Source organism: Python bivittatus, unplaced genomic scaffold (genome assembly GCF_059951505.1).
Source record: "Python bivittatus isolate LINGU-HERP-01145 unplaced genomic scaffold, Pbiv_v1 ctg000610_np1212, whole genome shotgun sequence".
NCBI lineage: Eukaryota > Metazoa > Chordata > Lepidosauria > Squamata > Pythonidae > Python > Python bivittatus.
In genome coordinates, this window is record NW_028277088.1 from 50,488,139 (window position 1) to 50,515,017 (window position 26,879).

Here is a 26,879-nt window from a genome sequence, read left to right on the forward strand (position 1 = left end):
AATTTTTGACAAAAAGGCAGTCTGAGAGTTTAATCCAGGGGTTGGCTATTTTTTTCAGGTGTCAGGGACAAAAAAAAAAAAAAAGGAAAAGAAATTGAAGAATTCCCCAGTGTCATGACAAGATTAAAATTTCTGAGATTTTGTTAATCTTACCCCTGAGATCTAATGAGATTCCAGCTTCCTTGCTTTAAATCTGAACAAATTTAAGACTTGTAAATCATGTCAGATGTCAGCAATTTTTTATTTTTTTTAAATTGCTGATAATTTTTATTATGCTGGGGTATACTGGAAGCCATCTGAAGGTGACTCAGAATGTGAGTGGCATGTTACTGACTCTGGCTTGGGTTACCCTTAAACTCTAGAGCCAAACCTACATATTAGGCATACCATACAATAAGTCTCTTAAAAAAAGAAAAAGTTACTGTCGCAAAAGATCTCAATTCAGAATCACAACAAGTGTGTGTGTGTGTGTGTGTGTGTGTGTTAATAACTTATCCCTTCTTTCTCCAGTTCTGATCCCTTAAAATAACTCTGCATGGCAATAAAGCTTTAATGAGAAAATGTCCTTTAATGCCTGTGGGAACTTTTTAAAATAAGGCTTGCAGTCCAGCAAATGGGATTTTTTTTTTTTTTTTTGCAGGCAGAAATCATAGCTGTAAAGGGAAACATTAAGCCTTCTCTTCCCATGTGCTACCATCTTTATAAAAGCTATGTTCCCCACAAATGTAATTATTTAAAACACGGTCAGTTCAAGATACTTTGCCTCCTAAGGCTGCACAGCAAGTGATGCTTTCACTTCCATTATCAAAGCGAAGAACATCCAAGACTAAACATTTCAAGCTCTGATAGAGACATCTTGAAGCGCATCTCCATCCCTCCCAGGAAGTAAGCATGCCACTTTAATTAATTAATTAATCAATCACTTAAAGCAGAGCAAAAATAAGGCTACAATTTGCAAACTTTCTCTTTCCTGTAAGGAGAACTGGCCTTCTGTAATTTTATTTGAAAACTGCAAAAAATATTTGCCCTGCAGCTATCTGACTAGCACCCGTGCTAAGGTTTGCTGTCTTTGTGAAGTCATCCCAGCTATATTTGATCTGATATGTGATATTTTGATATTACTCCATGAGCTTTATCAGCTTTCCCTAACATGCTGTCTTTTGGAAGTGTTGCATTGTGAGTGTCATAATTCCCCCAAACTAAACAGTCTGGCCTAGTTAGCACTTGGGTGGAAGACCATAAAGGGATTTCTGCAGTACAGGCTGGGCTGAGAAGTTGAAAAAAAAAAATCTCAGAAGACAGGGACAAGCCACTCCTGTACTGTTGCCAAGGAAATGCACGGATGGATCAGGAGTAAAGCTCCTTTAAAAGGAAAAGACAGTCTAACACATCTGGGAAGGATCTCCCACAAAATTTATTTATTTACTTATTAAATTTATATGCCGCCCATCTCCCCCAGAGGGTGACTCTGAATTGGTCTAAACTCAGAACACAGTGATGTGTCATCCACATACCCACTTCCAATGCAATGCTGAAGAGAAAATGCTATTTCACTTGGAAACACTAACCAGAGGCATGATCTAGATGGCACTTATGGACATCTTAACTTCTGGCTATCTGTGGTATGCCATCAATGTACTGCAAATAGTGATATTTATCAAGTTTATCACAGGCATCATTGGCTCTCACTAATCCCTTAGTCAGTATCTGGCTTACTCAAGTGAAGGCTTACAGATACAACACTGTTAGTCTCTTTAATGCAAACAAGAATGAAGCCACACACACACACACACACACATGCATGCACACAAACTTATCTGCAGTACAGCTGCTAAACTATGTATACATCTGCACTCCCAAGTTTAATCCTAACCTTTTCCTCCTGCCTTTCTGAATCAACAGATACAGTCCTTGTCTCTTGGCCTTGTTGAGAACCTGCTCAGTGCTAACCCAACAGTTCTTTCTCGCATGGGAACTGCTGGTTCCTACCTCACTAGCATCATTCCTCACAATATTGGTGGCCCAAGCAGCACTTAGCAGAAATTAATTTCATTCACACCCTGCATCTCTTATAAAGATTATAATATAGTTACATCTTTTTCTCTCTCTCTCACCTTGGAAATTCTCCCTTCATCTTTTCTTTTTGAACTTTGCAAGGCTTCCAGATGATGTCGTGCACTGTCATAGTCTACTAGCTTCCTGCTCCGTTTTGCAATGCGATTCTGTAAAAGGTGATGTCCAAGTCAAAAATCACAAGCACAGTGCGTACAAGGTATCCGAGAAGAACTTTTCTGCCTTAAAAAATTATTCTGACTTTCTTCCATCACTTCAAAACAAACCCAGTGTGGTATATGTTGGACTGGAACCAAGGAGACCCAGATTCAAGTCCCTTTTAGTCATCCAGCCACTTGAACTATCATTTTCTCTCTCCCTAATCTACCTTACAAAGTTGTTGTTATGAGAATAAAAATGATAGGAGGACCACAAAAATAGTATTTTTAAACAGACATACAAATTGTTTTTTTTAATTGAAAAACTCTTTACTAAAGAAGACACACGGTTTCAAATGCCACATAACTTTGTTTCCCCCAGATTGAATTTCTAAAATTTCATATCAGATTATTTAATATGCAATTTAAAATTTGCTGCCTCAGACTTTATTGAAAACATATAAAATATTCTCCAAAGATAGAAAAATAACACCATCACCAAAGTACAGATAGTCCTTGCTATCCGACCACAATATGCACTGGAATTTAGGTTGCTAAGTGATTTGGTTGTTAAGTGAATCGGAGCTGATTTTATGACATTTTTTACGACAGTCATTAAATGAATAACTGTGGTCATTAAGCAAATCACATGGTCATTAAATGAATCCAACTTCCCCAATGGACATTTTTGCCAGAATTCACTTAATGACCATGTGATTCGCTTAACAACCATGTAACTCACTTAATGACTGCTGTGATTCACTTAATGACCATCATAAAAAAGTCACAAATTGTGATCATGTGACCACGGAGGTTGTAAAGCACTTTTCCCAAGGCTGTCGTAACTCTGGACTGTGGTTAAACAAATGGTCGTTAAGTGAGGACTACCTGTATTCTGGGCCTAATTTTCAGCAGTGTGTACCAATCAACAAAAATAATCACAAGTATACTTTAGCTCTTAAAAAGTAGTGTTGTTATTGCCATTTATTCATTTGTTATAAGCATTAAAATAGTATTACACATAAAATATACAACAGAATAGAGGCAATGTAATATTTAGAATATTCAAAATTAAATATTTAATCCAAAATTTAAACTCAAACAAAGCAGCAGAATGGTTTAAGAACATTCAGAAATGGAAGGGTTAGGTGTAATGATATGTGGGAATGACCTTGGGAGATAGGAGGAAGAGTCACAGACTAGGCAATGGTCAGATAAGAGGCAGCTGAGCCCGCAGAAGGAATGGGGGCATAGCAAATGTCTCAGAATGGACCCTCCCTAGTTTCTTGGACTGTAAAGGTAACAGGGGAAGAGATGTACTTTCAGACTTTCAAGATTCTGTTAATATAACCTTACAATAAAGATAGAGCTAGTACTCCTGGGTATGCTACTTGTCTGGACTACCTCATAGGGCTAAACAAAGATGTTTAACACAAAACTCATTGGCCAGTCTCTGTTCTTGTGTCAGGTTGGTGAGTATATCCAGAAGCCAAATAACTAAAAGAAAAGAAGGTGATATAAAATTCTATATGCACTATTCCAGATGTTAGGAGAACATACTGCCCAGGGCTGCCATAGCTGACACAATGACTTTACAGGGACTTAGTTAATAAACTAAAGATTCAAAGTTATCCTAGCATGAGAAACATGTAGTAAATCCCTTTTCAATTATCAATCTTAGTTCCATGAATGTCCTTCAGGAAAGAATGATGTCAATCTAGACAGCTACTATGCAAAATATTATTGGATAAACCAGAAGAATTGTACAGCCAGCATGGAGCAAATGGTTACTTGGACCTTTCCACATATTAAAACAAGTCATCTTCCATTTACAACCCCCCTGCCCCCAAAGAGATAAACTGTACATAAACCAGATTATAGTATGCCATAAAGAAAACCAGATGGTTTCACCTTTGATCTTGCTCAAGAGATACATGTGACACACCTGGGCCTCGTACATGGAGTCCAGAAATGCAAGACTGCTGTGTGAGCGGGGCAGAATCTCTGTTGCAATTTTCTACCCTTTTCAATGTAAAACAGTCACAGGAATTGAGCAAACATCAGGCGCATTACTAGTCTTATTTAAGCATTTCAAAATTTAGTTACACCTTGTGAGAAGACAAAACAAAACAAAAAATCCCTTTGTCTCCATCCTACCTAGTATCCCCAGTCTTTTCAACGGTTTAAGGTTGAAGGTAAATTTCTAAAGGGAGCTTCTTCTAGCCAAGGGGGTTAATACGGAACTCTCCTTGTTTGTCTTCTTGTAATTAAATTTAAACTGCTGGAAGAAAGCGTCTATGAAGCATGAATAGTGGCTGGCAACTGTAAGTCTCAAATGGTCTTCTTCCCAAATAGAATATTTCTGTTTCTATTGCTAACTATTTGACCTAAGACACATAGAGGCATGATACTACCTTTATATCAGGAAACTGTCCCAAATACGTATCCAGGGTTAGCAATGACCCATCTACCAGCTTTTGGTGAAAATCTTCCCAAAGTACATCACATTTCTGTAGAGAAAAATGCAATACACTGAAAATACAGATTAAAAACAAAAAACTATTAACACCCACAAACCCAAATAGGCATTTCTTATGGACCCAAAAGTAGGAAATGTAAAGAGAAACTCTGGTTATTATAACATTTGTTCCCACATAAGTGCCCTTAACATCCTCAAAACAGCGATATGTTTCACACATTAGGATTGACCATATGTTACTTCAATTTAATGTCAAGACAGTGAAAAAAAGGAAAAATATTATTTGGACATTGTTCATAAACGTGAACACTCATTATTTGCCATGTGCAAAAACAAGCATTCATGGATGCTTAATTTTTCCAACATTATTTATAGTTGGAAAAAATCTGCTCCCGTTATTTTCTGAGGGAGATCAGGGTCTATCTCCAGGGTCACTTGTTCAAGCAACAAGAGGAATACTGGAGGATGCCTAAAAGCTAGAAAGTTTCAATAATTATTGTTGCTTGATTCTTTTTTCAGTAAAAACAAGTCCAATTAAAGAGGTTGTCACCTGAAGAACTCCAAAAGTAGAAACACATTGTGAGGCTGAAAGAAAATGACATTTTATATTTGTCAGAACATTAGAACATGCTGCCTCTAGGATGCATCTTAATTTGTGGTGCATTAAATTGTCCTTGCAACAGTCAGGCCCAGCCCATGAACAACAGGGAAACAGTCCAGCCAAGTTCAGTTCTTTTATTCCTTATACCTTATAGACAGAATCTTGCCAGACTAAATCTGTACTACTCTAACCTAATGGATACACACCCTGGGAGATTCTAGGGCATGGCTATCCTAATTATCTTTCTCTTCCCATGCTCCTGCTCTGGACTGTGCTGTCTCTGGTGTCCCCCTTCTGGAATGTGCTCCCTCCTTCTCAAGAACCTGGTGCTCTATTGCATTCCATCACAGCAAATGGCCAATGAAAAAGACAGTTTGGTACTAGATAAGGAATATATACTTGAAATAAGGAATAGGCAGCAGGGCTTCTGACTAATCCTTGGCAGTAGAATGATAGCTGATGCCTGTGAAAACCATCACAATTGAACCTATTAGAAAGCTGATACAAACCTCATATTAACTTAATACTGTAGCTCTATACAGGCATTCTTGGTGTAAGGCCCAACTGAAACACAAGCAGGATTATGCTGCTGGCTTCAGTCTCTTTTTTTTAAACAGTAATTTTATTAAAATTGCAGTTGCAAAGATAAAACTAATGCAAACTAAAAAAAAATAAAAGAATAAAAAGAAAAAAGAGAAGGTACAGAAGAGAGAAAAAGAAAGAAAAAAGAAAAGGGAGAAACATAAGCATATAGTAAAGAAAAAGAAAAGAAATATATAAAGAAATGACTTTCTCCTTCATCACAACAAGTATAAACAATTTTAACTTATCACCTTCTCTTAAAATACAACAAATGATCTCTTCTTCCCATATCCCATCTCTTATCTATAAACAAATCCTTAAAGCCTTGTTTCAGTCTTGATGTCAGCAAAAGTCCATTAAGGGCTACAAGAGATAACAACAGATCTATTTTAATGTTGATCAAATAAACCAACTTTATATTCCTTTTAATGATCTTGATCTTTAGTCCCTTCAAATAATGTCCTAGAACTTGATTTCTTTTCATATTTTCTTTGTACCTTCTCACAAAATTCTTTAAAGCTTTAACAAGCCTCTTTTTTAAATCCAATATAGGAAAATTATCTAGGTTTTTGTTTGTTATTTGTATATCCCTTTTAATTATTAAGACATCAGCCGGTTTCTTTTGTATGTCCAGTACAGCATCTTTTTCCATATCATTCTTGTAGCCTGTCATTTTTAAGTCCAGTTTCAGTTCAGTCTCAACCTTGTCAGGTAAAACTTCTTCTTCCATAACATCTTTTAAACACAGTCTATCTATAGAGACAGACACTTTTAGTGGAGCCGTCTTCAGTTCGCCATTTCTTTTCTGGAAGTTGCTGCTGGCTTCAGTCTCAATGTGTGGCAATTTAGTGTGGCAACTGCTCCACAGGATGTCTGAGGCGGGATCAGCAGCTTAGCCATACTGCCCCATTCTTTGCTTGTGGATGCTACAGAAAATGCCCAGATCAGACTAATATAGTGCAACATGGGGGAAAGACTGGCATGGGATACCCTAATCAGAAACCCAAAATCCAAACATGGAAGTAACATGATGGCTTAAAGATAAGGATGTGCCACAACAACTGCCATATCGAATAAACTTGATACCATTCTTACAAAACAGAGGAAGGGATAGTTTAAGTCTCAATAGAGATGCACCACAGATTTTCCCTTCAAAATAAAGCCTTGAGGACTGGGAGGGCCTGAAGGAGAGTCGATGGTTCAAATCAGCAAATCTATAGTGAGCCACTGTGAAGAGTGGTGCATACCTGGAGAGGTATGGACAGATATCAGAGGGCCATAGCATCATTTTTATCTCTTTTGCTCTAGTCAGGGCAGAGTGGATGACATGCCAGGTGCTGATAGCAATGTGGCAGAGGCCTGGAGGTCTCCAGCAGGAGATGAAGATCTTAAACTAGCCAGAGATGAGATATGAGGGTCATCAGGCAACTTTGGAGACAAGGGAGGACCACTGGAAACAGATGCAGGCGAATCAGCTGTGATAGCTACAGATTCTGCTATTTTAAAAATATGCTCGCAAAGAATGACTCACGAATGGGATGAGTGATTGCATCAAATCTATTTAGTAAACACCTGGCAGTGTTTACATGAATTTAATGCATGGCCTTCCCCAAGGCATAAAAAGCAAATATTCTATCCATCAATTTGATACCTGCAGAATAGAGCTTTTGTGGCTAGAACCTGTGCCTTCATGTATGAAGATAAGTATAATAAGATGAAGAAAATCTAAACAAATGGAAGAATCCAACATGAAGCTCAGAGAATGAACATCCAATCACTGTGGCAGTTGCAGAGTGGGATTAATACAGTTCCTAGTAATGCATGCTGTGCACAAAATAGGAGGCTCCTGCCCAGAAATTGGTATGCTCTAGAAAATTTTAATGGGCTCCCTTGCAGGCACAGATTCCCAGTGCAAGAAGGTATCCATGTAAGCCACCAGGAATTGAGGTGCATGAGGCGATGAGGCATATAGTTGCCCACTTCAGAACCCCAAGTTAAGAAAGATTCCATTATAGTATGAGACTAAAAGTAAAAAAACAAATGCAAATTATTACTCAGCCATGAAGCTTGTGTTGTCTTTGGACCTAACCTCTGCCTGAGCTGTGTTTGTGCACCATGAATTCCTTAACCACAATTTCCCTATTTAACCCAATTGCCTGACTTCACAAAATACAATGAACTATAATCTAGCCAATCACATTTTAGCTTCATTTATTACAGCTAGAATAAAATAGGATAAAATGTGGATCTAATGGATGAAGGAGAAACTATGATGCTATCTTGAGCTCCTTGGAATTAAGGCTGGATAAAAATGTCATAAATTGTACTAAATAAGGTGTGAACAGAATAATTCCTGGTTTATCTTCTTGGTCACTATAGTAGCTTCTGGTAAGATTATGATATGCCCTGTATTCTAGAATAACCAGAGGTCCTATGCAGATAAGAAATACAGCAGTACTGATCACGCCTCCTTGTCCCCATGCAAATAGTACTTGCTAATATATTTCTGCAATTCAGAAGCTGCTTATATTATAAGTAAAGCATCTGGTGAATGCCATAAAGTTCAGCTTATTTGAAATATGTAAACATTGTATGTAGGTTATGAGTAATTATTATACTCTATTAAGTGCTGTTGCGGAAATAAATCTGCTTTTAGTAGCATCGTGTTTAATCACAGCAGTGCTCAGAGTGACAAGGGTTACTAGATCAGAACACACTTTGTCATCAATTTAGAGATTAGTTCTAGATAAATCAAAGTCTTGGAAGTTTCCTATAAATTAACAGGGCTGAATGTCTTTTCCTGAATTAATAAGGAGCATTTCCTGAGACAAACATCAAGGTCACTTGACTCAAGCTATATAATACCAAATGTCTACAGAATGCTTAAAACCTGAAAAATCTTCTCTTATGGAATATCCTTAGTTGTATTTCACATCCTACTGTAATTATTCGCTTTGATATGGTCAACTGACTAATCAATAAAGTATATCACTATTACTATCATTATTCTTCCTTTTTAATTTTTTTTTTAAACTATTAATCTCATTCACCTTAGTTCCCAAATTCAGTTCTTCAACTAGTCATGTTGCCTTTATAAATACAAAAATATGTCTTTTTGCTTTCTGTATTTTTGGCAAGAATGATAGTTTACACCAAGTATTACTCTACTCAGCTACTACATTTTTCTCCTCTTTTGTCTGATATTGTCTCATTTCAGTCCCCTTCTCTGTCCATCAGCTGTGAAAATAATTCTCCTCTCCTCACTTTGATTATGCAATGCCCCTCCTTGTATCACTACACTTATTTGTGTTCTTGAATCCAGCATAACCTTCAGAGTCTTAGGTAGCTTTGGAAAAAATGGGTTGTATGGGCCATAATTCAAATAGTTGACATCTTCAGTGGCACCAGATTGATCTCCAAGCCTAACTCATGCTGCTATTTTCAACCAAAACCACCAAAAAACATGAAGGATCAGATGATCTTCAGGAATAATATCTCCAGTTGCCTGAGTCATTTTATGGCCCTGAATTCTGTTTCCTCATCCAAAATTGGTTGAGGCGCAATAATAAATGACGCTTTTTCAGTAGCAACTTCTAGCAGCTTCTAGGAACTTTCTGTCCTGCAGGAAGCCAGTACAGTTGATTAAAAGCTCAGTTTTAGACACGGTTAAAACTTTTCTTTCAGAGGATGCAAAGATGGGACTAATGAAAAGTATTAATTAATAATTTGTTGTCTGGTGCTTTATCATTTGGTTTTATATTTTTCTTAAATACCTTGCATTCCTTGTTACACAAATCAAAATTTGGTCAGAGCAGACTCACTGAAATTAATGAGATTTTAGTAAGTGTTTACTTATCACATGAATTTCAGTGTGTCTATTTTAAGCACAATTAAGTCTAAATCCACAATTTCTTCAATAAATAAAACAAATTCTTACCTCACCAACCATTTTTACATCTTCCCGGCCATACCAGTCAGGTTCATACACTTCATGAAGAGACTCTGTAAGCTTTTTTGAAGCATCTTGCATGCCTAAAATTTTTGAGCACAAAGAGTCTATTGTTGACATCTATTATCTCATAGTTGAATTACCCTTTGATCAGGGTCATCTCTGAAGTCTATACACATGTAAATAAGGCTAAGGAACAGGCTTTTATTAGAATTCATTACTTTAAACATTATTTCAAAAATAATAGAATGGATACAAAAATTAGTAGTGATCAGATATCAATAACAAATACTAAAAATGAACAAGTTTGATTGTATTTTTTTTCTATATAAAACTGTATACTACCATGGCTGTAGGCTAGACCACAACATTAAATAACAGCAATAACAACGGCAGTGGCCAACCACTTCCTTATTGTTGCCACCATCACAAGAGTCAAGCTCAACCCAAGGCAGACATGACCATCATAATATAATATCTGCAATCACATACCTGCCAGCATTTCAGAATCACAAAGAAGGATTTCAGGTTTTTTTCCTGGCCAATACAAACCATTTATGGAGGTCCTTTTTTTCTTTTTTTAGAATATTTGAATAATCTACTATTGCCACAGTGTGGTTTTATACCTGCCTATTCAGATGTGAATCCAGTTGGGTTCAAATGAGGATTTTTCACAGTGTAAACGGAAATTAGGATTGCTCCCTCTTTAATAATAATTAACCAATACAGACAGAATCAGATATAGTACTGAGGTAATTTCTGGGGAAAAAAGACACATAAAGATAAAAATGTCCTTCCATTCCACTTCTCCTATTTCTGACCACTGATTATAATATATAAATAAAGTATCATCAGGACAAACACTTTTATAACCTTTGCCTCATGTTTATTAAAAGAAAAAAAAAGCTAGGCTCACTTATTAAATTCACCAGGCTTCCAGCCATTGTGCAGTGAGTAATAAACTCCCGGGTTCCTGGAAGGAATGTAAACTGCAGATGAAATGCAACCCATATTAGGCTGCTTTACCTGTAATTAGCTGAAAAAAGATCACGTTTCTAAAAAGGGAAGGAAGGTAAATTCTTTGTTAAGAAAATGGGCAGTAAGACAGCATGCCAGGAAAAAAAAAACAACCCTATCCCACACTGAGGAACAAGAAGAACCTTTTCAACATAAGTTTGGCAGTTCAGTTCTTTGGGGCCTCTGATATTTATAGGCAGAGTTTTGCAATGGAACCACACTTTCTGAAAAAAGCAGTTCCAGGAAATATGTGATGGTAAGTATGTCACCTATATGCCTACTCAATCTGCTGACTGTTCATGGCTGATCTCAAGGCCCTCTTCCTTGTGATTCTGTAACTTTTCACCAGACTTGTGCTGGCTAGACCTTCCTGTAGAACACAAAGTGCAACATTTGGGAGGCTGATGGTCAACCATGCATGATGTTCTAGATACAAGCAGGTAAAAAGGTGGCAGAGCAAAGACAAGATGAAATTTGGTTGAACTTAAATGCAATATTTCATTCATTTAAATTAATTTAGTGAAGTTCATATGATTATTCCCTGTGTACTTAACAATTAACCCCTTCTGATTTGTTTAATATTACAGTTCAGAGTATCTCAGCTTGTGGCAGTACCGAAATGTGATAGAAAAACAAATTATGCAATAACTTTTGGTTGAAGGACTGGTGTTCCATCCATTTATCTGGGATGGCTTCATGCATCTACAAATGTAACCAAGGTACCCAAAAATGGGTAAATATTCTCTACGTTTTCTTCAAAAAGGGGACAGCTCTCTGTGAAATAAGGGTACAAATGTACCCAAGCTGAGGAGGTGGGACTAGAACTCACTGTCTCCCGGTTTTACCATAAGTTCTAGTCCCACCTTGGGCACAAAGCCAGCTGGGTGACCTTGGGCCAGTCACTTTCTCTCAGCCCTAGGAAGAAGGCAGTGGCAAACCACTTCTGAAAAACCTTGTCAAGAAAACTGCAGGGACTTGTCCAAGCAGGCTCTGAGAATCAGACATGATTGAATGGGGGGGGGGGGGGGAGCTTAGGAAGAATATAAAAGGGGAGCTCATCTTAAAGCCACTTCAGTTATCTGAAATAGCTCAGTTTTTTCTTGCAGATGGGTCACAGAGACCTGTTTGTGTTAATGCTGACTAAGCTAACTCTGTATTTTTCTGATATGATTTAGCCTGTTTTAACCTGAAATAAAATTGGGTTAGTGAAAAATACTTTTTGTTCAATTGTGATGTTACCAAGTCATGGCCCTACACAGCTCCCAGAATATGAGGCCTTGAATGTAACTACATCATCTGAAAACTTGGACTACCCAATAATGGGGGACAAAAGAGAACAGATCCAAGAGGAAGCACAAAGCCTCAGTAGTAGACAACCTGTTACCCTCCAGAGCTTTTGTACTCTTAAATCCCACCAGGCTCAGCCAGCATGGCCCATGGAAAATGACAAGGGATTGTGGGAACTCTAGGTCAATTTCTAGAAGGCACCAAGTGGCCTATCCCTTGCAAAGAACTGCACATTCAATAGGATTCCATCATTATGGAATGTCATGGTCAGATGTTACACTGATCTTCTTATATTTGTAACAAATGGGTGACTGAATGCTTCTAATTTTCAGACAAAAATCTGTCTGAACTTTGTTGTTTTCTGTCCTGTCCACTTGGCAAAGAAGAATCTCCACAAGGTCTTTTGTAAATTAAATCTATCTATCCACCGAACTGATGAAAATTATGCTCTTCATCTTAACTAACACTTGGGGAAAGTTCAGGGGAATGAATTTTTTAAAATATATTTCTGAATAATGACAATTCAGTTGCTGGTTATGCTTTATCCAACAAGCAGTTAAATGTGTAACCTGATGCTGCTAAGTACAAAATTAGAAAGTCAGGGAACTTCCCATTAGGAAGTATTTATATGTGGGTATTTGGGGATCCTGCTGCAGTTTAGTAACAATAATTACCTTTCTCACTGAGCTGATTTTTGTATCTCATATGGACTAGCAGTCTCATTCTACTATTTGTCTCAGTGGCTTGATAGGCCATTGATGACATCTGGACAAAGCAACTTCACAAGCTTCACAAACAGCTAATTAAATTTTACATTTAACATTTGCAGCAAAAGACTAAAATGTGCTGCTTTCATTGCAATTACCTTTGATTGCAGCTAAATATCCTCGGAGTTCTTTCTGAAGTCTGGAACCTTCTGCCTGAAATACAAAACCGAAATAAAATCAAATCCTGTATGCAACTCAGTTCCATGAAGAAAACAACTGAATTCCCATAAGTGATTGTTATATATACTGTATGCAGTATATAGTTGTATTAATGTAGTCTATCAATGTAGACAAATTTAATCTATTAAAAATCTTTAAAAAATGAAAATGTTCTCTAGCAAGCAGCTAAAAAAAATCATCACATATTTACCGAGTGAAGCAATTGTTTAGCTAGTTTCTATAGCGCAAAAACGATTTTCTACAGTTTACTAGGACTGAGTGCAAGTCGTTTGATGTGTCTGGCTGTGCTCCTTGAAACTGTGAAGCAGCCACTTGAAGGCTAACCTGACATACCCAGAAGACCCAGAATGATCTGCAGAGGCCTACTGTTTAAACAGGACATACACAGATATACACACAGTAATGTACTATATTGTAATGTAATGGAGAGCCAGTATGGTATGATGGTTAAAGGGTGCTGGACTAGCAATGGGGAGACCCAGGTTCTAATCCTCTTTTAGGCATGGAAACTGGCGGGTCAATCCCTCTCTGTCAGCCCTAGACTAGGAAGTCAAAAAACATCTATCTACCAATTCACACTGGACCAGCATGGTAGACCATGGTTCATAACCTTCAACAAAAGGGCTTCATAGCATGTCTGGCCACTGTCGACTTTTGCAATTAATTTTCTTTATTTCTGGAGTTAAGTATAAAACTGTAAGCCATACAAAGACATGAACTGGGTTAAAGTTACATTCAACATAGCAGTGAGACCTGTGGGACTGCCTAAGGCAAATTTCTACCATATGTTTGTCCAATCCAATACTGTACCATTTTCTCTCTCCCAGCCAGTAGGAAGGCTTTGTTAATCAAGGTTTATTTAAAACAAACCCAGACATATTTAAAAAGGGGAAACAAATAAACATCAAAGCACGAGTTACTATAATATTCTGAGTATGTTATGTGCAAACATTTCAAGTACCTACATGAGTATAGACCAAAAATGACAATTTACTTTTTAGGTAAGTTAAAACACTGAATTATGGAAAATTCAAAACTTTTGGGGAAAGGCCAACTGTTAGTTTATCATGTAACAGCAGAAAGCTTCAACATATCTGTAATCAACAGCAAATTCAGTCTATGAGTATGGATCCTATTTCACTCATTATTTAGTCACATTTCTTAGTTCAGGCTTAAGGGGAGACTGCTCCCACAGTATCAAACACAACTTGAACCCCAATTACTGATATCTTGTTTGGTTGGATCTATCCCTTTGGGTCTTAAAAGACAGAAAGTATACTGGATAGTTAACAAATAAATAAGAAAAATCTGTGCAACACAGACCACATTGCACATTTTACTTATTGGATAAGTTAATTACAAACATTTGGAGCTAAGTAACATTGCCCAACTTTACTCTTAGAGTATAATTAGCTACAAGAAGGCAATTACTTTGTTGTAACATAAAACTGTGAGAATTTCACCATCAGCTAAAGATCACAACCTAAGACTTGAAGGTCTATTGTTATGTCTTCAGTGTCTGTTTTCTAATTTAATAATCCTTAGAATTATAAATTGGCCAAATTGTACACTGTGACCTCAAAATAATTTTGTATGGTACTGTATGACACTGAGATCTAAGATTCAAAGAATGGAATCTTGCTTAGGGTTTCCAAAGGAAATAACATTTGAGCCAGGGTCTTCTTATTTCACAGCAAATATTAAGCCAAGAGTCTTCCCCAGGATTTCTTGCTAATCATTAATGTCACATTTAAGTTTGATTTGACTGAAGTTTGCATCTCTTCACATAATATTTACAATAACGCTTTGAAAGGTGGACAAAAGACAAAGCTGTTAAATAGGTCCACAATTAATCTTTTTCAAGTGTTGACTGAGCATATATTTCCATTGAAATGCTTCGGGTGGCCTGAATCTTGCAAAGAATTCTGGGAACTGCAGAAGAGCCTGGCCAGTTTCCTTAAACAATTTGTTTTACAGATACACTCACAAATCAACTGTGTTTGGTTGACTGAAGAGAAACAATTGAAATAAAACACAATTGGTACAGGCTGTGAAACACAGATAGGCTCCAAGAGCTTTTTTAAAGCAAAGAAGAAAGCCATCAAATTAAGGTATTTGGCAGTTCTGTCATCTGTTGGATTAAATACAAGTATGACAGTTTGATTAATGTACTTAATAACTTCTTGAAGGAAGAAAAGGGCTGCTTTTGTTTGCTACCAAATCCTAATATGTAATATATTCCACTCATTATCATTACAGATTAATGTTTATGGCTACATCTTGTTCTTTCCTTAAGAGCCATGGCAACTGTTTCACTGTTCACAAAAAAAAAAAAAGAAAAAAAAGCTAAACGTAATAAGACAGGAAAAAAACTTTACTAGTAACAGTAAAGATCCTTACTGCACAATTGTGACTCAAGAAGTCATTAAGGGGCTGCAGTTAGACCAATACTGAGAACAAGCACTTGGTCCAAGTCAATTTGAAAATTCTTCATCATCATCATCATCATCATCATCATCATCATCATCATCATCATCTGAAAAACAACCTTAGAAGGCTGCTATACGTACCTTATCCAGATTATCTCCATTATAACTTTCCAACAGAACAAACTAATGTTCTATTTCACATTGACTTATTAATACAGATTCATGATAAAGCATCTGGTTTGAATGCAAATGGTTCCAAATAGGCAGATGGTAGGAAGTAGGCAAGCAGTAGGGATCAGGGAGAAATGGCTATCGTTTGTTCACTAACTCTGGCTGGTAACCAGGACTATGAACCAGTCAAAGAACCAGTTCATGTTTGCCATGATCTCCAGCCAACCACATTCAGATTGATCCTGGTTTATTTAACACAGCATTAGGAAACTTAAGGGTTGGGGTCTACAGCTCCTGCAATATTTTGGAGAGCCACAAGATTTTTACAGTGTTTTTAAAAAAAATTTAAATATAGGAATGGGAACAGGCAACCTTTGGAACTCAAACAGCTCCATACCCCCCTTTAACACACTCAAATGCCACTTAAATCATCAAAAGTGCAGCGTCAACACTGAATGACAAAAGGGCCAAATTTGGATGGCACAATTTTGATCGGGGGGGGGGTTAACAGTGGGAACTGGAGTGGTTCGCTTTCTCAAAGCTTGTCGCTGTTTATACTCTTGTTTGAAAAAAGAATGAAACCACTGACATAATTATCTGGAGATTTGGATTAATTATGTCAACATTGTACAGATGACATACAGCTCTATTTTCTACTTAAGTAATCCAAGAAGGCTGTGAAACTCCCAGATATGTGAGGATGAACAGACTGGGATTTAGTCTAGAGAAAATGTGGATTTCTACACCAGTTTATCTGCTTTTATTTGATATACAGTAATTCAGCCTAAAGGATTGGTAGATTACTGGTAGAATATGCCATGCTGGAATATCAGTGGTGGCTGCTGAGGGAAGGGAAAATGCTGTGAAGAATGCAGTCGGGGGCGGGGGGTAGGTATTGGTTGGATATGACATACCAAGAATAGCTAATGAGGGGTGAGGGTGTATGACATGTACCAATCTTGTCCTATGTATTCTGTAAAATCCTTTGGAATCCCTGGGGATTTTGTTTATCCAAAACCCAGAACAACTGAAATGTTCTGGGTTTGTTTCTGCTGAACCATGGCTGAGCTGAAAGGTTTGGCAGAACTTCTAAAACATGAAGGTTTAATCCAGATTTGAAACCAAATATATTTTCTGTTTTGTGCACACTTCTCAGCCATAATCACAAGTTTCAGTGTTGAAAGGTGACCAAGAAAAAGCATTAAGTACATAAACATGGAATAAATTACATACTCAAATAACTTACCTGTAAGTCTTTGGGCTAAGATCTAGTGAATTAATATCTTATGTGATAGTCAAACCAACAAAATCTCCTTACCTCTTGCCGTTTGAAGTTCTGAACATACTCTTCGAATTGTTCGTCTTTTGTTTCATCAGCTTTGCCTAGCTTCTGAAGCACCTATAAGTGAATAATAAGGAAATTCGGTGTTACCTTGAGCAGATCCCACCACATATCAGTGGAGGGATTATATTGTTTTGACATTATTGGTTCTTCATCTCATTCTGGTAATATCTTACTCCTACTTTCTCCCTGATATGCATCTTAATATAAAACTAATCTTGGATCACTGCGTGGGCAGCCTGGCAATGTTTCCAGAACTAGCAAGGGTCTCATCCTGTTTTTATGAAGCAATAGATCTTCCTGTCAATGAATGGTCCCAGAGGCTTTACTGCAGCACAGTAGAGAAAAATCTGGCAGAATAATAGACCGCTATGCCAGCCAATGGTGTTCAAAACCAAACTTCATTAAGCTTTCTCCTACATGTTATGGTTCATTATACATGACAGTAATCAACATTATTCCAATCTGTCTCTAATTTTAAACACATAGCAACAGAGAAACAGTGAAATAAATTGGCCTGCCAGTTAATGAGGTGTGAAATCTTAAACATGAACTGACAAATGAGCTTTGGAGTTTATCATCCACATTAAGATGCAAGTCTTTTGTATATATTTGCCATACAAATATATACAAAATGATTATGGCGAATATTTGCATTGCTCAAAAGTCTGCGGAAGGGACCAAGATGCATGATCTCAATTAGGTATTGCATAACATCTGTGGGTGAATTTACAACACAGTGATAATAGAAGCACTGCATTAATGAACAGGTTAATATGAAATGGAATGGGATTTGAAACAAGTGCAAAGCAGAACACATACGCACATCCTTCCCCAGAAAGAGACTTCAGACCCCCTTAGGCATTGAAGAGTTCAGCTCTGCTACTCACTGGAGATGGATCACATATGTACCTCAAAGATGAACCAGACAAAATTAAAGCATGAACTTCCTAGATGGCAGGCCTCATTTGTGCACAGAACCATTTACCCCACACTTTCATCAAAACAGAATAGCATTTAAAGTCTGTTCTGCAAGCTGTTGTCCTAACCAATGGTACCCTCACTCTTTTCTTTCTTGGAAGTGGAAGAGAGAAATAGCTGAAAGAGATAGGCATATGCAGTAACATTTAAAAACATGCCACCAAGGACAACCTTGAATTTGACAAGATTGAAGACTCAAATTTTAGAGTTACTTGGCCTTAAAAATATGATTGGAGACTACTCAAGATTTAATGAAACTAAAGAAAGTGCTTTTTGCTTGAGTTCTTTTTCTATATAAACAAATGTAAATTAATGCCTGTTCTTAAGGTGGTCTATCTAAAATATTTCCTTATTCCTGGGCATAATGCATTCCAGCAAACTCAACACTGCTCCCATGTGATACTATCTAGACAAATATTACCCTTTAAAGGTAACGGACATGTGAGTAATGTGACTGTAAATCTGCCTAGGGAAAAAAGTTTACTGATTTAGAACAGATGCAAGAAAAAAAGCAGAAGGGAATCCAATGGGATGAAAAAGGCCTTTTTGTAAAATATAAGCAGCTGCAGCCAATAGGTTTGAGTGCTGGTGGAGAAAGTCACATGATTATGCCTTGTGGGGAATTCTGGGAGTTGAAGTCCACACATCTTAAAGCTGCTGAGGCTGAGAAACACTGCATTACAGCATCTGTCTGTTTGATCTGGTCTTCCCATATGCACTCACACAGGGCTGTGAATATACACGCGCGTGCACACACACACACACTGATTGTCAGGCCAGGGTCATACTGGATATTTTCTCATCTGAGGGAGGATGGCTGAAGGTGAAGACACATAGAACTCCTTGAAAGAGAGGGAGGATGTCTTGGCCCAGAGCCTTGAAACCTCATCAAATAGAACAGCTCTGACTCATCCCTGAGGCACCAACAGTGCCATATCCCTGCCTAGAAAAACAAAGGTTGGAGTGGCAGGACTCAAGATTAAAGAGGAGGTATCCCAAGAGAGATCTGCTTTAATAAGAACCAGCTGGACTATGGAGAAGGCTGCTGTAGTGGCCTTGAAAAGGAAGCAGAGGCATTTTACAGGCAACAAGCCCCGTCTGCTCTTTGTGTCAGCATCCTATTGGAGCATCCTAGTTCCCTTCACTTGTCGCCTTTCTCTGTGGGCTATGCTGACAGTGACCATATTTTCTTGGAAAAAATAAAGGACAAACCTGAGAAAGGGGCAAACCTGGTTCATGAGGATAAAAAAAAAAAAAGTTTGTTTATACATTTGCTTTCCAAAGGAACATTCAAGAGCAAAACCAAGAAAAACTTTATAAAAACGCATATTCATTCTAGTAAAAATATCTAAAATCAAACAGTATATGTAAATGTATTTTAAAAACACAATTCAATGGCATGAATTTGAAAGACTGTGGATTAAGGGGTAGTCTTTGTATGGTAAAAGTTAACTGACCAAAATAAAGGACAAAAGTGAGTTTTTGAAAAATAAATAAATAAATCTAAAGGACACCTTTCTTAAATAAAGGACCGTCCTTTATAATAGAGGACATACGGTCACTGTATCTATGTCCCACTCTTGCCTAGGTATATTACATTGTTTTACAAGCTGTAAACATCTAGACAATCCCTAATGTCTGCAAAAACGTACAGAAAGCTAACTCTTGGCTAACATCTACTGGTTTTCAGGATTTATGCCCTAGTCTTGCTCTACTATTGTATTGTAAGCTCTGGCTGACTAATTTTCTTCTTCACAACTAGCATCTGTTATCACTTGACTAGAGGTCTTCACAAAGAGGCAGAGTAAATTCCCCCTTATATACTGCATTTCAGATGCAAAAGTTAGGAAGGCGATTTCAGTTGCCTCTCTGAGCCAGGACAACTTCCTTGTAAACATTTAAGCTGCTCTTAGGTTCTGGAGTTTTTGAGATATACCGAAACTCCCAAGAATAGGATGGAGAAGGAATACGTAAAAGCCACTGAGCTATAAGAAGCCCTTAAAAGACAGTTAATTACATTAAATGAAGATATGGTTAGAACAGACAAATATTGGACAGAAAAAGGATAAACAATGAAGAGGCATTCCTTTCATGAAAAGTTGGGAACTGAAAAATGTTAACTTTTAGAGGAGTTTTGAATAAAATTAAGCTGACAGACCATTATGTCTTCTCCAATCAGGGTAGTAAATGATATATTTAACCATACTGATCATATTTTCTGCAAATAGCCCCAGCTCCGTTTCTACCCAGAGCTATTAAAATGTCCTTCCTGGCTAAACAAGAGCTATACATATAAGCATGTTGTGACTTCATTAATGAATCTTTTGACAGGCAGTAATTGCTCAGGCATCAACACCCACACACCTGACACTAAATGCTCAAATACACCCCTGATCCATTATTTTAAGGGTTGGTACATGTCAGTGTGGTGACAAAGAAGCCACTTTTGCTTGTGACATCAAGATGTGAGAAGACCTACAGTCAGGATACACACCCAGATGGGAGCGAAGTCAGGACTTTCAGCTGTAATTCAAGGGGTTTGAAAAAAGTGGGGCGCTAACCATTCAGGAAGTACAGCCAGTGGCATACACATACCCCCATTGTTGGTGGCTGATAAGTAATGGAACAAACCAACATCATTACAAACATAAGGATCACCTTTAATACCTGGATGAAAATCCTTTGCAGTCAATGACTGCCTGAAGTCTGGAACCCATGGACATGACCAAATGCTGAGCTTCCTCCCTCAAGATGCTTTGACAGGCCTTAACTGCAGTTGCCTTCAGCTGCTGCTTGTTTGTGGATCTTTCTGCCTTCAGTCTTGTCTTCAGTAAGCAAAAAGCATGCCCTATTGGGTTGAGATCAGGTGACTGACTTGGCCATTGAAGAACATCCCACTTCTTTGCCTTGAGAAACTCTTGGGTAGCTTTTGCTGTATGTTTTGGGTCATTATCCATCTGCAATATGAAGTGGTGTCCTATCAGTTTGGCAGCATTTGGCTGAATCTGAGGAGAAAGAATATTCTGTCCAATATACACTTCAGAATTCATCCTGCTGCTTTTATCAGCAGTCAGGTCATCAAGAAACACCAGTGACCCACTTCCACTGGCAGCCATACATGCCCATGCCATAACACTGCCTCCACCATGTTTGACAGATGGTGTGGTATGCTCTGGATCATGAGCTGTTCCTTTCCTTCTCCATACTTTTCTCTTCCCATCATTCTGGTGCAAGTTAATCTTGGTTTCATCAGTCCAAAGAATCTTATTCCAGATCTGGGCAGGCTTTTTTAGGTGTTTGCCAGCAAAGTCCAATCTGGCCTTTCTGTTCTTGAGCATTACCAGTGGTTTGCACCTGCACCTTGCTGTGAAGCCTCTGTATTTACATTCATAAAGCCATCTCTTGACTATAGATGTTGACAATGACATGCCTACCTCCTCAAGAGTGGCTTCTTGACCTGGGTAGATGTTGTGAAAGGGTTCCTCTTCACCATGAGCAGAATTCTGCGGTCATCCACTTTAGTTGTCTTCTGTGGTCTTCCAGGCCTTTTGCTATTGCTGAGCTTGCCAGTTAATCCCTTCTTTTTCAGGATGCTCCAAACTGTTGTATTGGCCACTCCCTTTTGTTTTTGTTTTTGATATCTCTCTGATGGGTTTATTTTGTTTTCTAAGCCTAATGATGGCCTCCTTCACTCGCATGGACACCTCTTTGGATCTCATGTTGAGAGTTCCAGTGAACAGCTACCAAATGCAAATGTAACACTCAGGACCACCTCCAGGCCTTTTATCTGCTTGATTGGTCATGGGGTACCCAGGAAACAGGCCACACCTGGCCATGTAGCTGCTTATCAGCCATTCGTTCCATTACTTATGAACCACCAATGATGCGGGTGTGCGTATGCCACTGGCTGTACTTCCTGAATGATTAGTGCCCCACTTTTGTCAACCCCCTTGAATTACAGCTGAAAGTCCTGACTTAGCTCCATCGGGTGTGTTTCCTTTCAACTTCAATGTAGTGGTATACAGAGGCCAAATGCCAAAACAGTTATCCTTGTTCCAATATTTCTGGTCCTGACTGTAGATCTGGTTTCATCACATTAGTGTTTGCCCTTAGAAAACATAAATTTCAGAGTGATATAAGTTTCTTACATCACTGTGGGAACCTATTTCTATTTTCTATTTCTATTTCTACATGCACTCCAGGTGCTAGTATAGGCATGGAAACATCTAATTGTGGCCTACTCTGGCCCTTAAGATGCTTTAGGGAATCGTTGCATCCTGTCTTGAAACCGTGTCCCTTATCCAGGTCCTCAGATTCACCTATCCCCAGGATGAAGGGAACACAGAGTTCAACATGCTTGATGGAGGGAGAGTAATGCCCTCTGAAAACATTTCTCCCCAAAGTCTCTGTCAGTGGAAATGATAAAGCTTCTACTTTGAGGGGACTTTTTTAAAAAGGGGAGGGAAGGATAATTAGGGCTTAGTGTGGAGGTAAGTGACCTTTTATTTATTTTATTTTATTTGCCAACTGTATGCTGTCTCAATCACAGAGGGACTCTAAGTGGCTCACACATAGGGCCAAATAGCATACATTTGATTCATCTGATTCTGAATTATTGTCAAAGAGAGTTTTTCCCCCAACAAGAGGGATTTGAGATCATATACAACTCTGGAGACTTGGTCTGCCCATGCTTGTATGCATATATGTATATGTATATACACACACAAACATCTCCTGTGTATTGTAAAGACAGCTAATCATGCTGCTTCTTTCTTTCCATCATTCTACTGTCTGGCTCAAAGATCTTGAATATAAAGTCTGCATGGAGGGCAAGGCGGGGGGTGGAGGTATGAGGATGGTAAAATGTCTAATGCAAATTCCACCCCTTGGTACTTGCATGCAACATTGCTACACAAATTTGAAAGGGCAATGCTTACATCATGACATCACAACACATATTCTGTCATTTTGATATCATTGTGGTTAGGAATGGACAACTATAATAGACCTGCCATAGAAAGCCACTTTCGCTTCTGTTCCAGTTTCTAAAAGCTGGCTTAATCACATCTGTCAACTCTTAGCCTCTGAATTAGCTTTGTCCTGAAGTAAAGGTAAGATTGGACCATGTGATTCCATATGGTCTAGGTTTAATTCATTGTTTAAAAACTGAATCATAATGATGAAATTGAAGATAGTTACATAATTTCAATCATCTGATTTTTTTTCTTTAAAATTTAGCAATAGATGCATGTTGTATGTATGACTTCAGTTTTGTTTAGTTGTTTAATTTGCTATTTGTTTGTTGTTGTTGTTCTCTAGGGTGTTTAAAAAAGAGAGCTCCTTTTTTCCTCCATAGGTAGTTTAGTAGAGGGTTGTTTCTTTCTTTCACCAAATATTGTCTCCCCCTGCTATATAATAAATTTTATGTTTCTTTAAAGTCTTTTATATCATTATAATATAGTTATATAGAATGAAGCCCCACATAGCTGGCAAGCTCAAGAAGTAAAAACCACCCAAATTTCAGAAAGGCATCTTCATTTCATTTCATTTATTATTTTTTAACATATTTCTGTACTGCCGCAATCAAAAGGACTCTTGGCAGCTTACACAGAATAAATAATACAATTAAAACACCCACATTACAGAAGTAAAAATCCAGCACTTATAAGTCAGAACAATCAAAACATTAAAACAAAGACAAAAAACAGACAGTTTCTTGGACTGTAAAGGCGACGGGGGAGAAACTAGGGAGGGTCCCTTCTGAGGCGTTTGCCACACCCACAATCCTTTTGTGGGCTAAGCTGCCTCTTATTCAACCGTTCCCCTGGCTGTGGCTCTTCTTCTGTCTCCCAAGGTCATTCCCACATACCATTACACTCCCTCACAGATGAATGGGTGAGCTGAGTCCATTGGAAAGCCTCTTGCCTACAGCAATATGCAAGTGCTACCTCTGATATTGGCTGTCTGATCATTCATTCACAAAAACAGAGGCAGACAATATTTAGGGACCAGTAGGAGTATCTGAAAATTTCAGAGCGTATTGCCATTGCTCTCACATCTGCCATAGCAGGTGGTATACCTGTTTCTAAAAAGATTGATACAACGGGAGTGGTCAGTCTGAAACATCTGTTTATCGTAAGGTACACTGATAAGATTGCTTCCTACTATTTCTACCTCTAGTTCTGCAAAATGATGTCTACCACTTTAGCATTTTTCTGGGCAAGTGAGCATATTTCAAAAGAAAACATTGCCCTTTGGCTACCCATCATTTTTATTTTCTATGAATATCTATGGGCAATGTAAGCCACAGCAGTAATCTTATAAATAAAACTGGGCCTTTGTTTCATCCCCTCCATTTTTAAAATTAAAACAAAGTAGGAAAACCAAATAGAGCATGGTTTCTGGAATTCTTTCTAACCTTTTCACCAGTAGGGCCATGGTTGTCTGTATTCTCATCTGTGTAAGCAAGTACTGTGGGGGTGGGGCAGGTACGTGTGTGTGTATGTATTCTTTCTCCCCAGGGTCTGTGGCCGTGTGTCTGTAAAGTTCTAGTAAGAGTGGATGTGCGTATGTTACATCTGTGTATTTGTCTGTTACGAAGGTCTAACCAGACCGGGTGCATAGCTGTCGCTTCTCTGTATGTTTCTGCTCTTCCCTCATGTTGCACCTATATATTTTTGCATATATATATATTTGCACCGGGAAGCACAGGGTGGGTTGCATATGCTCTACTCTGGTCATGTGACCCCAGAAAGAGGGGCTTAGAATGGCAACATCTCAAGCCGCTGTTCAAATGCCTTTTGCATAGGGTGCATTCAAGATGTTTTTTCTAGATTTTGTTTTCTATGCAGTCCCAGTGGGATCCAGGCCACTTTCAGACCCAATTTCTGGCTTCTCCCTGCTATATCTGGTCCCATCTGGTTCAGTTTTCAGGGAGCTATCCTTGTCCTTTACATAACATCTTTCCCACATTCCATTGGTTTGAAAAAAAATCAAAACCAGGGGAGGGATCTTTTTCCGGGCATAAAGTGACCATGGCCCTCCATGTTGCCTATCCTTGATGCATTCATCCAAGCTGCCATTTGATCTTGCAGTGATACGGTGCTAAAACTCTGCATAGGAACAGGCAGCTCTGCCAATGCTGATTTCAAAGTGGTTGTGGTCACTTTAGGAGACTATACTCGGTATTAGATTATCTATATATTAGAGCAGTGTTGTCCAAACTTGGCCACTTTAAGATGAGTGGACTTCAACTCCCAGAATTCCCCAGCTGGCTGGGGAATTCTGGGAGTTGAAGTCCACTCATCTTAAAGTGGCCAAGTTTGGACAACACTGTATTAGAGTATCCCTATCCTAGATAAGAATTTGGATCATGTTTTGGCTAGCTATTAGTACCTTTAATGTGGAAATCTTAAATGTTGAACGAGAGCTTTAGAATATAGAATAATTGGGTTATTCTAATGATGACTCTTATCTCCATGGGGGAAAGCAACTGACAGTCTCCTTGATAATAAAGCCAAGGTTCACATTCAAACCCACAGCTGGAATTCTGAACCGCGCGGCAAATACATGATCACTGACAACTTATGTATCAAAGCTATGCAGTTATTTTTAATACATATGAATTTAAGCACAGACTTTCTTAAAAATAAAGAACTGATGACTTATTACTTTACAAATCTTTTGTAAATGTCACCCCAAGGACAATAACTATCTATGCATTTCCTCTATCAATCTATCCAGGGTGAAGCAGAAATCGATTTATTTAACCATACACATATGCATCATGCATGTTAATTACATAACGTGCATCAAATTCCATCTGTACCAAACAACCGTAATGATTGAATCTAGCTGAGTTAACTTAGGTTGCCATTTTGACTAACTGGCTAAGGAACAACAACATAATATTTCGAAAAGATTGTGTCATAGACTTCAGAAATGATCGCCTGTTCTCACGTCATGCATTTTAAGTTCCAAGTATTCAACAGCAACCTTGGTTAAAAATAAATTGCTTCTTTACCTTTGGATTTTATGTTTTATGTTAAGTTTTTAAACAGAAAACAGGTTTAACTTCTGTGCTGTTTACAACATGTAAAGTTGTTTACACTTGGTAGCTACATCAATTAACTGTGGTACTGCTTGGATACATGATAGGGCAAGAAAAGCAACTGACAGATTTGGTAATATTATTATTTTGATTTATGTCTTACCTTTCTACCAGGATGACATTAGGGCTCAATCTAAATATAATGCATACACAGAGCATTCAAAGGGGGTGCTTTGCAGAGGGCCCTTCTTCAAAGTTGTGTAGCAGCTGTATCTTCTGGAAGGCATGTATGTATGTGGACACAGAAACAATACTTCTGCTGGGTCTCAAACACAAATTTGAGAAGCTTGTCTATTTTTTATAAATCCAGATTGAGATGGATGAATAATAGATGGTGTTTCTATCTGTAGCCTCCTAGCTAGTGTTGCAGTTAACATTTTAGCATCCACCTTAATCGAAGATATTGGTCTACAGCTTGCACATCTGGTAGGCTCTCTCTCAGGCATTAATATTACCACAAGTCTCATGAAATAATAACTGAAATATGGAAAGATTAAATGATTGATTATAATCCTTTTTTTCTGTTGGGGCTGTAGTTCTTTTTTTGTTTTTAGTATTTACACATAAAATAAAATATTTAAAAAACACTGCTGCTGGATCTGCTGGTAAAGTTAAGCAGCCGTGCATGTCCAACCATGTGGAATGACCTGTGAAAGGTTTTTGAAGTAGCTACATCCAGCCTTCTGGTGGATATAGCCCCCTTCAACGCTTTGAGGAGAGGTGCATCACCATGCCTACAAACTGTGTGAAGTGTCCCTTTGCACAGCCCTGATA

The 26,879-nt window shown here is 38.1% G+C and overlaps 1 protein-coding gene across 2 annotated transcripts in view; it reads right to left on the minus strand.

The window, feature by feature from the left end:
• The window catches only part of AMPH (amphiphysin), an 89,211-nt gene that overhangs the window by 34,160 nt on the left and 28,172 nt on the right, over window positions 1-26,879 (minus strand). For both annotated transcript variants that reach the window (XM_007429161.4, XM_088149991.1), the window contains exons 2-6: window positions 16,991-17,071; window positions 12,991-13,045; window positions 9,810-9,904; window positions 4,625-4,720; window positions 2,115-2,222 (exon numbers count right to left, since the gene is read on the minus strand). In XM_007429161.4, the coding sequence (XP_007429223.1) occupies window positions 2,115-2,222; window positions 4,625-4,720; window positions 9,810-9,904; window positions 12,991-13,045; window positions 16,991-17,071 (435 nt within the window). The remainder of the gene's footprint in view (window positions 1-2,114; window positions 2,223-4,624; window positions 4,721-9,809; window positions 9,905-12,990; window positions 13,046-16,990; window positions 17,072-26,879) is intronic.